The 13,571-nt window shown below is 40.3% G+C and overlaps 1 protein-coding gene across 2 annotated transcripts; it reads left to right on the top strand.

Moving 5' to 3' along the window:
- The first annotated feature begins 43 nt into the window (after positions 1-43).
- LOC309715010 (aquaporin-11-like) lies at positions 44-12,340 on the top strand. Of its 2 annotated transcripts, none has more exons than XR_014279124.1 (3): positions 44-79; positions 162-347; positions 10,084-10,164. XR_014279124.1 is itself a non-coding variant. In XM_082547782.1 (3 exons), the coding sequence occupies exons 1-3, from the start codon at positions 9,037-9,039 to the stop codon at positions 10,577-10,579; spliced, it is 813 nt and encodes a 270-aa protein (XP_082403908.1). In that variant the 5' UTR covers positions 8,903-9,036; the 3' UTR covers positions 10,580-12,340. The 2 variants fall into 2 exon arrangements, 1 of the variants encoding a protein (XP_082403908.1); XM_082547782.1 differs by lacking the exons at positions 44-79; positions 162-347 and adding exons at positions 8,903-9,625; positions 10,473-12,340 and having other exon boundaries at positions 10,084-10,200.
- Positions 12,341-13,571: the final 1,231 nt, after the last annotated feature.

Raw genomic sequence — 13,571 nt, 5'->3', positions numbered from 1 at the left:
CCTGTCACACATTATATAAGGACTGCACTCACCTACAGCTCACTTTCACTCCTCCTTTCCCACATGGGTGTCAGCTGAGGTGAGTTTTTGTTTGGGTCTCCTCAGTTCACGTATTATTCTAATTTAATGAATGACTTACATCAAATTTTGTTTCTTTTCAGAGTTAGCAGTCCATGTGTGTCCTTCAATACTGATTATTCAGTTAAATGAGAAACCTGTAAGTGATTGATGACTTCATTCTCATTCTGATCAGATGAGCCCATGATGGTAACAAGCTCCCGCTTCCTCTGAACCACCTCCTCCTTACAATAAACGACAAAATATTAACAAACAGAAGAAAAATTTAGGTGAGCATGTTTTTTTCCTTTCCAATATCAATGAACAGTCTTGGAATATCTGTATAGCTGGTCATCTGTTTGCAAACCTGTAGAAATTCAATTATATTGATTTTGCATACGTTCATAGCAGTTGCTTTAAGGTGCTTTAGTTTTATTAAGTGAACAATAGATGATCTTTGAGCAGCAAGTTCAGTGAGGGTCAGGATCTGCTCCATCTGGAGGTGAAGGTAAAGAAGAGGAAAAGAGCACAGACCTCACGAGAGAGAGAAGAGAAAAATTTAATGACAAATAGATGGCATAAAAACACTAGGGGAGTGACAAGAGGAGAGTCCTTCAGCAGCACAACTAAGGGGTGAATGCATTCTGAATACGAGAGCAGAAAAGGGGAAAAAAATCATCCTGAATCATCCGGATTCATTTTTTCCTAATGACACAGTTAACAGCCTGTACAGAGTTTTCATCGGATTGCAGTGCACCCCCGAGTCTGGTCATGCTTTCCATCTCATGCTCTTCCGCCCCCTGAATGGCTAATGTGTCATCTCTCCGGTCCAGACAGGAACTCTGCTTTCTGAATATCAAGTGAAGTTAAAGCCCAAACAAAGTGATTCCTTCACTAACATCTACAGGGTGGGCCATTTATATGGATACACCGTAATAACATGGGAATGGTTGGTGATATTAAAGTCCTGTTTGTGGCACATTAGTATATGTGAGGGGGCAAACTCCTCAAGATGGGTGGTGACCATGGTGGCCATTTAGAAGTCGGCCATCTTGGATACAACTTTTGTTTTTTCAATAGGAAGAGGGCCATGTGACACATCAAACTTATTGGTAATGTCACAAGAAAAACAATGGTGTGCTTGGTTTCAACGTAACTTTATTCTTTCATGAGTTATTTACAAGCTTCTGACCACTTATAAAATGTGTTCAATGTGCTGCCCATTGTGTTGGATTGTCAATGCAACCCTCTTCTCCCACTCTTCACACACTGATAGCAACACCGCAGGAGAAATGCCAGCACAGGCATCCAGTATCCGTAGTTTCAGGTGCCAAAGATAAAAGTCTAAGGGGGTCAGATCGGGGGAGCTTGGGGGCCATTCAACTGGCCCACGACCACCAATCCACTTTCCAGGAAACTGTTCATCTAGGAATGCTCGGACCTGGCACCCATAATGTGGTGGTGCACCGTCTTGCTGGAAAAACTCAGGGAACGTGCCAGCTTCAGTGCATAAAGAGGGAAACACATCATCATGTAGCAATTTCAAATATCCAGTGGCCTTGAGGTTTCCATTGATGAAGAATGGACCCACTATTGTCGTACCCCATATACCACACCAAACCATCACTTTTGTTGGTCCAACAGTCTTGGAGGGATCCATCCAATGTGGGTTAGTGTCAGACCAATAGTGGTGTTTTTGTTTGTTAACGTCACCATTCACATAAAAGTTTGCCTCATCACTGAACAAAATCTTCTGCGTGAACTGAGGGTCCTGTTCCAATTTTTGTTTTGCCCGTTCTGCAAATTCTGTGCGCCGATCTGGGTCATCCTCGTTGAGATGCTGCAGTAGCTGGAGTTTGTAAGGGAGCCATTTGTGAGTAGCTAATATCCGCCAAAGGGATGTTCGACTAATGCCACTCTCCAGTGACATGCGGCGAGTGCTACACTGTGGGCTCTTGCTGAATGAAGCTAGGACAGCCACTGATGTTTTTCTTCATTAGTGACAGTTTTCTTGCGTCCACATTTGGCAAATCCAACACTGAACCAGTTTAACGAAACTTAGCAAGCAGTTTGCTAGCTGTAGCATGGGAGATGGGTGGTCTCGTAGGGTGTCTTGCATTGAAATCTGCTGCAATGACCCGGTTACTGCGTTCACCAGATATCCACACAATTTCGATCCGCTCCTCACGTGTTAACCTCTTCGACATGTCAATGGCTGTGAACAAAGAGAAACTTGTAAATAACTCATGAAAGAATAAAGTTACGTTGAAACCAAGCACACCATTGTTTTTCTTGTGACATTACCAATAAGTTTGATGTGTCACATGGCCCTCTTCCTATTGGGGAAAAAAAACAAAAGTTGTATCCAAGATGGCCGACTTCTAAATGGTCACCATGGTCACCACCCATCTTGAGGAGTTTGCCCCCTCACATATACTCATGTGCCACAAACAGGACTTTAATATCACCAACCATTCCCATGTTATTACGGTGTATCCATATAAATGGCCCACCCTGTACACCCGCAGATAGAGCTTTGTTTACATGAACCTCTTAAAGCAGATAAATAGCTGCTTTTATGCTTTTACACCATAAACAGAATAAATGTCTAGTAGTTCATCTTGTTTTGCTTGAACTTTTATTCCCACTGGGTGGGCAGACTCCCACTGCAGCTGCCGGACAGACTTTGTAAATATTAACAAATTCTGCACAAATAGGAAATGCCAAGTCAGGCAGATCACAAGCAGCAGCATGTGAAGGACAATGGTAGAAATAGTCTAGTTCAATTTAACATAAAGAAAATGTAAGAGTGTAAAGCAGCTTGAGTTCAGCCTTTATATAATGTAAAGCGGAGGTTGATGAGATGTTACTTAGCAGATTTTTTTTTTAAGTCAAAGTTCATTTTCTTTCCATCGCTGAAATGCTAATCAAACAGTAATTAATGGATGGAATAGCTCATTTTACATTCCAGACCAAAGCAGCAGCAGCCCAACTAATCCCACCATGGTAATAGCACTTCTGTACTGCAGGCCTGAGCTTTTACAGACATCATGTGAGGGAGCGACACGTGAGGATGCAAATGTCAAATGCAGGGAAACTGGTCATTAAAGTCTATTTGATGTCCAACACTGCAAACTTCCTCCAGGCATTCATTGTTGCTGCCCATCAAACTAAAATACGTTCAATTGTTTGGATCTCTTGATCGGATGAGTTACGGGTTTTTGGATCATACCACAGCATCTCAATTAAAAATCAGTCCTAACCTTAAGCCCCAAAAGGTTGATTCTGATATAAAATAAAATAAAATGCATTTTCAAAACCATTAAGAACCAGTTAGAAAAATGGTAAGGACAAAAAATATAATTAGACAATTTTTAAAAAAAAATCATGTATAAAACAATCTGCATGTATAAACAATAAAATGATCTTATGGATCGCAGGGAGTCACGTATAACATTTAATATGCAAAATGGAAACAGATTTCCAGCTACTAGTCAGGAGTCCAGCAGAGCCAGATGAAATCAGGTAATTGGTGCTTTGTTCAGTTTAACATGAGCTGCAGTAATCTAGTGTCAGTAATCTAATCTGTGTCTTAACAGAAAAGAATAACTGCATATTGTCTGCATAGTAATGTAAGAAATGCATACAAAGAATGTGTCCAGAAATTCATCCCCGAGGGTCACTGATGAGGCTATCCATTTATTAATATGATTTCTGAAATATTTGATAAATATGATGAAACGTCTTTTTAAAGAAGTGTCAGAGAAACCAATCCAACTCCAGTCTGTCAGAGTGAATGGTATGATCAATGATTTGACTGGAATATATATGAAAATGTGTTTTTGCCCTCAACCACTCCAAGTAACTGATGGGCCACAGCTTTTGAGGATTTTAAAAATTATTAGAAGTTTGGAAATGGGCCTGTAGTCAATGCTTTTTCTTTTAAGTTAACAGATGACAGTGGCTGTTTTTAAGTAATCTGGCATGCACCCAGATGATAGATAATAACTCCGCATCCCTGGTTGAAATGTATTTTTGATGCACCATTAGAAAATGTATACTTCAGGCAACTTGCATGCCTTTGGACTCTAAAGACACTGCAGCACCCGAAGGGAACTTCTGATATTAATTTTCTCACATTATTGAATGCATATAGAAAATTGTATCACACTGTGTGTAGGCTTTTCTTGCACAGAAAGACAAATACTTGGCATGTTGAATAAACCTACATAAATGATCATCAACACCAGACCCTGTCGATGGTGTTAAACAGGAACTGATGGTTGTGCCTATTATTGCTAATCAAGCTAGAGAAACGGGATATTCTTGCATCTTTTAAGTCAGTTGAACGAGGTTAATAACTACTTTGTGTGCTGGTAGCCCACATGGAGGTTTTTTCCATCTAGGTTCAGCTTTTCTGCTCTCTCATCTATGATGACAAATATGATCATTGATCCAAGATAAAAGAACGACTGGAGCAAATTTGGATTTTAAGGAGGCCACATTATCAAGAGCTGCACAATTAGAAGAATTAGATTAAATGTAAGATCAGATGAAAGCAGATTTCAGAACTTTGAGAATTCAGAGCGGGATTTAGGAGGCTGCTGATAAACAATGGACCAAACTAATTCTTTAAAAATTGTTGGGTGGACAAAGTTCCACAAGGGGGCAGCAATCCCCAGCCAAATCTGCTTAATACAAAAAAAATAAGGAAATAGTTTAGAGTAAAAGATTTATTGGACAAAGATCTGCAGTTAAGAAGGCCAATAACTGTTAAACTGTCAGGCTGTGATTTACAGGGCACAGGAATGAAATTATTAGGTCCGGAAGTAGAAATGTGATCATTTTGCCCTTATTACAGGGATTGGTAAAATTGGTATCTGAAGAATGAGGTTAGTGAGTTACTAATTAGAATAATGGGCAATGATTATGGCTGAGCATTATGGTTGTGGACACAGGAGGCCTGTAAAGGGAGCTAGTACAGAAAACCGAAGTACAGCTCACCACGTGAGCTGGAGAAAGGATAGAGGGATGTAGACAGACGGTATATTATTACTGTCTGTCTGAATTATTACTTATTATGCAAATCTTACATCTCAATGTCAGTGTACTCCATTTTTATATTGCATTAGCGTAACTGCAGCCACCTGGAGCAATTATCCAGTGTTTTTGGGAACACTGGGGGCAAATATTGATAATGTATACTTTATTTATTGATCCCCGTGGGGAAATTCCTCTCTGCATTTAACCCATTCACTCCTTGAAGCAGAAATAAGCACAGCTGGATAGAATTATTACTTAAATCTCATCTATGCAAGTCTTACATAGACATGGTCAAGAGGACCTACTGAAATTCAATCTAAGCATCAGAATGGGGCAGAAAGGTGACTACACGTGGCAGGCTGGTCTGAGTATTTCAGAACCTGCTGATATGCTTGGCATTTATCCAGTGAGTGGCAGCTCTCTGGGCAATGGCCAGACCACTTTGAGCCAATAGAAAGACAACAGTCTGAATGCACAACATGTAGAACCTTGAAGCAGAGGGGCTACAGCGGCAGAAGACCACGCCAGCAAAAAGAAAAGCTCAAAGGCAAGTTCACCGACACTGGACAAAAAATGTTGCCTGATCTGATGGGCCTCCATTTCTGCTGTGACTTTTGGATGGTAGGATCAGAACTGACCTGTTTGGATGGGGAACAGGAGATTAACATCGTGCATGTTCACCTGATGAATCTGTGTGTGTTTCAAAGAACGTTGCTGAGTCTATGTCAGGCACTAGCGTGGTATACCAACTAAAGTGGCCAGTTAATATAGGTCAAAGGATGCTGTGCAAACAGAAAACCAGTTTTCATGACTGTTGAAAACTTCTCTCTTACACAGTAACACCATATCCATAAAACATGGAACTCCCCCCTCTACATGTAGAGGATCACCACCACTGCACCCTGGATATTAGCACAGGGTGTATGAAAGGTGCTCCAATGCCTTTCTCCTGCTACAGTTCATGTGCACACACCTGCATGATGTTTAAAACCTGTCAGAACAGGTTTTCAATGAACTGTCTGATTTCCGATGCCTCTGCCTGAACTTCTCACTGGTAGCGAGGTCAAATGTTAAGCCCTTCAAAATATTTACCTCCCCATTCCTGATTTGACTTTTCAAAATAAAGCATGGGTTCCTATGGGACACTAAAAATAACTCGAGGCCAAACAGGAAAATTAATAGTCAGCAGGTCTGGGGTGCACCCCACCTTTAACTGTGTCAGCTGAAGTAACTCCACCCTGCCTGTTAGTGGATGAAATCATGCCTGTTTTGTTATTTGTTATTTAACACTTTGTAGACAGAAATGGAACCAAGCGCTATAAGGAACAGACCAGTTCGTAGTTACAGAGGACTATGAGTGCCAACATGAACAAATACATTGTTAATTAAATGTATCAATTAAAACTGGAAATATTTAATTAAACTGAATCATAATTATATATTTAATCAATTTCCCATTGTAATTTGACGCATTTTATTAAATATGTAATTATACGTTTATTTAATTCGTTTTGGCACTCGGGGCCCTCCAAAGTGGTGGACATTTAATGTCATTATTAATCCAAAAATTCTGACTTGCAAAAGTCCATCTAAAGGCCAACAAAGAGACCGTTCCCACTCACATTCACGTCTAGGGCCAATTTTGAATCACCAGTTAAGCTAACATTCGTGTCTTTGGGCTGTTGAAGGAAGCCAGAGCAGTGTGTGAGTATAGTTAACTAAAACTAAATCTGCTGCTGGTAATTTGACTCATTTTTCTGGTTTTGTACAAAACCTCGCCACATATTGGAAAAGCATTTCTTACAGAAAGAGCATGGAACTATGTGCCTTTACAGGCATGTGTGGTGTGATCAGCAGGAACATGAACTGCATAGAAAGTTACAGCAGCAAAAGAAGAGGACTGTCCCCACGTTTGGGCTTTGAATGGGAGAAATGGTGACTGCATCATATCTAAAGAGAGACTCGGTGAAAACAGACTCGATACAGAGATCAGTCATGTTTTACAATGTTTATAATTAATATTCTCTGTTTTTGTGCTTTTACCCCATTTTTTTTTTTTTTTTTTTTTTTGCATTTACATTACATTATACAGATTTTAATGCTGTCACAGGTATGTGCCGGTTTTCCTTTGTTTAGATTTTTTTTTTTTTTTTTTAAAGAATAATACAGTAAATTAGAACTGCGTGTTGTAAAACATCGAATTACAAACTGAAAGAGAGTGCCCTCAGGCTGACTCTTGTAACCGGTTTGATAAGGATGCTTGCTGTGAGTAATCCCGCCAATCACTGCAGCTCCCCATTTATTGCCCACTTTTAGTAGTTGGGTCATTCTTACTATTCGGTGCCATTTGAGTCCTAGTGACATAATATGGTATATTTAGTGTAAAACTTGTCTAATGCTTATTTCTAAATCATTTTCTTGTATGTTTAACCCCCCTCTACCATAGAACACATTGATATATATACACAGGATAAATACATTAAAAGTAAATTACTTTTATTTTAGCACAAGTCACTAAAGTACTATGTCCCCAGTCATGCTTGCTCGACTTCAGTTACAAATATAACTTAAAAATAAATAAATAAATCTAGATTTTTCATAATTTCTGGATTGGCTTATTTCTAATGTTCCTCATCAAATGTTCTTTTTTATTATTAATGCATGTTTAATACTTAAAATCTTTAAAAAATGTTGTGTCCCTGAATCAACTGTCACCCCTGTTACTCTGATAAGAATTCCATAGAACACATCACCTGATTATTCTTTTAGTCACATGACACTCCCAGATGTAACATATTTTGGAGGGAAAACTTTCAAGAAGAAGACGAGTAAGTACCACTCTTTAATCAACCCTTTTTTCAATGTTTTAGCAAGATTTTGTAATGTGGCAAAGCATAACACGTCCAACCTGTTACGCTTATTAATAGTGGAAACAAATTTTTTTTTGTAATTTTTATAATATGGCTAATAAACATGTTAAAAATGGTTCTTAGTGGTCACCATGTACTAGCTTGTTGTTCATCATACTAGTAGTAATGGCTAAGTTTAGCATAAAATCTCCCCCCTGTTACCGTCACCCCTGTTATTGCTATGCACTGTAACAGGTCTCTTTGGTCTCTTTGGTTATTGGGAGGGAATGAATCAGCAAAATTAAGTTACTTAAAAATGGAGCCAATTTTTTTTTATATTCCCTTTGAATCTAAAAACAATCTTTTGAAATTACACTGTGTCTTAAAACTGAACCTGTCTTCTTTCAATATAATGCTTGTTTAAAATACTTCCTTGAAATTTCCTTGCAGATTTTAAAAAGGGACATTGTAGCTTTTAGAAAATGTAAATATTACTATAACTGTGTATTCAAAACAGTTATTAATAGAAAATTGAATGTCCTGTAACAGGGTGGACATTTGGCACGTCATGGGTAAAGACTTTGATTTTAAAAAATATTATAATATAATATCCTTAGCTGGACCAATACATTTTTCTTATAGGTTGAAAATCCCTCTTTTAGATGAAATGTTAAAATAATTCAAAATTTTGTATTTTTTGATGAAGAGTGATCACACTGAAATGGCACCGAATAGTAGGAATGACTCAGTTGGCCTTTAAAGTCACTGTGGATTTATCTATTTCTTTTTACCACGAAAACATATTACACCTCTATGGAGTTTTTTTTCATGCTTATATTCTGACTGAACATGTGGAACAAAGCGGTGTCTCGCTGGCACTTAAGTATTTTGACTCTAAATACTTTTAATTATCAGGCATTCAAATCCCCACTTTTATTTTGAAGGCGGTCTCAATCCGTGCGCCTTGACGCAGCAGCGTGGATCAAGTAGACTTTACTCTGACAGATAAGTCCTGAAAGTTGCCCCCGTCACGAGGAGCGGCTTATGCATTGAGGTCAGACCGTGTGGGGCAGTGAAGAGCCGGGAGATGACCTACCTGTGGGTTTCCGTAGCGGTGCTGGGGGTTTCGGTGCTCCTCAGCGAGCTGATCCGCTCCGCAGCGCGTGTGTTCCCGAGAAATTACCGGATTTACCTTCTGGAGGCGGCGTCCACATTCCAGCTCTGCTGCTGCACGCATGAACTCAAACTGCTGGGAGACTCGGCCCACCTGGAGCTCAGTTACGGCCTGGCTCTCACCTACACGGTGACTCTTGTCCACTTGGTAACTTTCCAGGACGCGACCTGTAACCCCACCGCGGCTCTAGAGAGTGTGTGCCGCGGGACCCGCAGCTTAAGAGCGGCCGGCGTCCTCATTATGCTCCAATTCGCAGCTGCCGTCGCCTCGCAGTCTTATGTCGCCTCCGTGTGGTCGCAGGGTCTCTCCGACATTCACCTGCAGCACCAGAGCACTGACTTCAGGTGCTTCGATCCCCTAGGCGGGACGCTGCTGGAGGCCGCGGTGGTGGAGCTGGCCTGCGCCTTCGTTTTCCAGGCTGCCTGCATGCACGTCCACAAACTGGACGAAAGACTCCAGGTGCACTTCATCGCTGCTGTTGTAACGGCAGCAGTTTATGCAGGTGTGTTAATGAGGGGCACTTGCTCTTCACAAGTCTAAACAAGTAAATGAAACCCCCTTTAAATAGAAAGGGTCACAGTTTGTGCCCCGTACACCGCACAGACCCGGAAAACTTTTTTTTTCTTTTTTTTTCTTTTTTTTTTAATGTTAAGAACAATCCTGCACATGAATACTGGCAATCACCCTGCCATGGTTTCTGTCAGAAACATTGTACTGTCCTGGGAACCACAACATAGACCCACAAGAAATCAAGATCTAAACGGCACAACTAAAATACTGATCACAATCCTACTAAATCCAGAATTTAAACCATCCTGTCAGCCTTTGTTCTTGCAAAAGTGCAATTATTAAATGCAGCAAGCATGCATATTTACCCTCCTCAGCATGTGGGTTAAAAGTGTAGATGGTTCCATGCCCATAAAGTAAATTAATTATTCTTCCATCTTTTGTTTTGTGCAGGTGGAGAGATTTCCGGAGCCGTTTTCAACCCAGTATTGGCCTTCTCAGTTCAGTTCCCCTGCAGCGGCCACACCTACCTGGAGTACTGTTTTGTGTACTGGCTGGGACCAGTTTTAGGTAAGCAGCAGACTGGAGTCCACTCTTTATGATCTCATGTCCACTTTTAGATGTGAGTGTGGTATTTGTTGTCTTTTCTAACTCTCGGCAAATAAGATAACTGACTAAGCGCTCAGGACCGACCTGCTCTACAAGCTACTCCATGGTTCGATTAGGATGACTGTCCTCTAAATAAAGAAGCTTGGCCTGTCATTTAAATGCACGACTCATACCTGACATATGTCTGCTTGTTGTTACCAAAATAACTTCCTGTGTCTAACGTGTGTGTGCAGGCGTGGTGAGCTGCATCCTGCTGTTTGAGAAGATCATCCCTTTCCTGTTTGGTGGGAGTACCGTTGGGCTGGACGTTCCTGCCATCCAGAAAAAGAAGACCCAGTAGGTGCGAGGGGGAAAAGCCGTGCCTGTTTTATTCCTCATGTCTTAACAGATAACAGCAGCACAGCCAGCTTTTGTTTTTCTTTTGTTATTAATGCTGCACTGCAGGGTTGCCTCACCTTCAAAATGTCTGTGAACACATAAAAAAACAATACACACTGTAATGTGTGGGTACTGTCAGGGTAAAACGCACTTTTACTGTCACTGAACAGCAAATGTCAGCTAAGATGTCAAATACACTGTTAGAAAGCTGGCAGCTAATCAGAACACAAAAGTGGCTTCAGTTTCTCACTAAAAGATGACAAATGTGCTTCATACAGAGGCTCAAACCTGCTGTTAAAACACTATTTTAAATGTTAAAAATAACATATGCATTCTGTGGCTTAAGGTTGACCTAAAATCTTAATTCTTCTTTCTTCATGTGCAATTAAATGTTAGCTATAATACCACTGCAGCTACCAAAAAGCATAAATTTTCTAGTTGCCCTACATTTAACAGGAAAACAGCCCTGGATATGCACGGTTAGTGCCATTTTTATCAATAGTTATTTTCATGAATCTTAGTCTTAAGATTTAAGCACAAATATTTAAAGTATTGCCAAAAAATAACGTGAAAATTGTCATAAGCACAACAACGATGAATGTATGCACTATTAAGCTGAATGTATATTTGTGCTTATGTCATCGCACATGTGACGAAGCTGAAGAACAACAGAAGCGCACAGATTTTAAAAATACGGACAGAGCACAAGCAGCTAAGTGGTTAATATGCAAACAAGTAGGTGTGATGGTGCACCTACTAAAATGTATCTTTTTCTCTATGAAGTCTGGTAGATTCATGACTTTAATTATTTATGCTGCTCCCTTATTTCCCATGAGCGTCACCACAGCGGATGGATCCGGCTTGCACGACCCTTCCATTTATTTTGGTTTGGCACGCCATTAGGAGTACAATAGCCTGGGTCTGTTCTGGATTGCGGGAGCCACATTCCAAGCTTTTCTTAAGCTTGATATCACTGATATCAGGACATGTTTTCAGAGGTGTGAAGAAAGATCCCCGGTTCGAGACCAGAAGAAGACTCCAATCCATTGGAGGTTGTGCCTGGAAGGTTATTCTGTGTATGGATCAGCTGTGGCAATCTCTCATTAATAAGAGAGCAGCAGAAAGAATTTAAGACACATGCAGCCACGTACAATCTCCAAATGCCATAAAACAACATTATAAAAGTGTTTAATTCACTCTTATTGCCAAACTGGGTGTTGTTGGAGAAAAGGACTGCAGATGTTTGGTTTTATTAACCATGTTTTCAAAGCCTTAAACCTTCAGATGTCTTGCTTTTCTACTTCATGTAGCATGTTAAAGAAAACTGGACCTCAGTTGTAGGACATGCTAATGGTGATGGTTGGTTTTGGGTGACTAAACCTTTGATCTTTTATTGGTTTAATCTCACGTTTGGCTCGTTAACGCGTCTGTCTGGTAGTTTACTGTATTTAAAGGTTCAGGTGCTAGAATTATACTGTATGTGGTGCTGGTGGGACTTTGGTGTTTTATTTTTGGGGCACAACACTGAATCTGAAGTTTCTGTGCGTAAAGACAATTGATCTTAAAAAACTTCTACAGTGCCAGTTTCTGATTGTAAAACTGGGATAATTATTTTAAATAAGAATGTGGTTAAAAACATTTGTCTGTGAACAAAATGTATAGTGGTTTTCTATAATGTTGTAATTTAAATGCAGTATTTTGATTAAAAATATGTCTGAAAAATGTTAAATGCTGTGTTTTTATTGGAAGGTGGCAGGGAAGTTTCCATGCAGACATTCGTGGGTCCTCGGATGAGGAATTGTAGTCATTTAGATCCAATTTGAGGATAAATACAAAGACTAGCCAAACAAATCTGCCTAGAATGTGTGTAGTGTAGTTTATATATCATACATACAGTAAATGTGTCATTTGGGGTCTTTTCATCAGTGAAACACACAACCAAGTGACGGTTAATCTCCTCTCTCTGAGGTTTGGATTATCAGAAACAGAGATCCAATAAAATCCCCCCCACCCCCCCAACCATGGCTCACATGGTGCTGGTTACACAACACGACCTTTGTCCTTTCCTCCTCCGCCGCCTCCTCCTCTTCCTCAGGCGTCTCACACTCTCCAAACAAATGCCCAACACCAGCGTCTCCGTTTTTCCTCAGCGTGGATCATCGTCAGCGCAGAACAGATGACAAACATGTGACCTTCGGCCCCTCAGCCTGTTAAACGAATGCACGGCGTTCCTTTAGACCTGCTGCTTGGTTGACAGAGCGGCACGTGCTCGATGGTTTGTAAACAAGCTTCCTCCTGCTGACGTGGTTACAGATTATCTCACAGTGTGCCGTTTTAGAAGAGTGGTGCTAAAGTTCACAGCCGCAACAAACTCCTCTGACCCTCACTCTCATGACACGAGAGATTATTTTATCTCAGCAGCGTTTACGATGGTGACGAGCAGCTTTATGTGGCTCTGAGCTTTAAGTGGACTTTCATGCTTTATTATGTAAGAGATACGAGGATCTGTGTGTCTGGCTGCTATTGATCCGGTGATCTTTTGGTCGGCAAGTGAATGCATAAACACAAACCAGACCACCAAATATTTGCAGCTGTGCAGTCTAATACTGGGGATCTTCAGAGAGCTCCCAAACTCTCTGATAAAGAACTTCTGAATTTTGGGAGAAGTTGTGAAGTATCTGTACGCTCATCTGTGCTGATTCAGAAGCCTTTCCTGTTTAAGAGAAAGTGACTTAAGCTGGAGATGGAATAATTAGTAATAATAATAACTATAATAATACATTTTATTTGAAGGCGCCTTTCAAAATCCCAAGGTCACCTCGCAAAAAAAGACAAAAGGAGCAATAGTCATAAAATACATAAAATAGTCAATAGTGTGACAGTCATGTGAAGGATCTGAACTGCTTTTATATTATGGGCCTATTAGAAGCGTCAACACAACAGATTTAACAAAG

The sequence above is a fragment of the Aulonocara stuartgranti genome (assembly GCF_965226115.1).
Source record: "Aulonocara stuartgranti genome assembly, chromosome: 10".
Taxonomy (NCBI): domain Eukaryota; kingdom Metazoa; phylum Chordata; class Actinopteri; order Cichliformes; family Cichlidae; genus Aulonocara; species Aulonocara stuartgranti.
This window is presented reverse-complemented; position numbering and strand designations above follow the sequence as displayed.

What these genes read in the sequence shown, in the direction of transcription:
- LOC309715010 (XM_082547782.1), top strand. Translation starts at nt 9,037, where the DNA reads ATGACCTACCTGTGGGTTTCCGTAGCGGTGCTGGGGGTTTCGGTGCTC. An exon ending in AACGGCAGCAGTTTATGCAG is followed by an intron (nt 9,626 to 10,083) that starts GTGTGTTAATGA and finishes TGTTTTGTGCAG; the next exon opens with GTGGAGAGATTTCCGGAGCC. An exon ending in CTGGCTGGGACCAGTTTTAG is followed by an intron (nt 10,201 to 10,472) that starts GTAAGCAGCAGA and finishes GTGTGTGTGCAG; the next exon opens with GCGTGGTGAGCTGCATCCTG.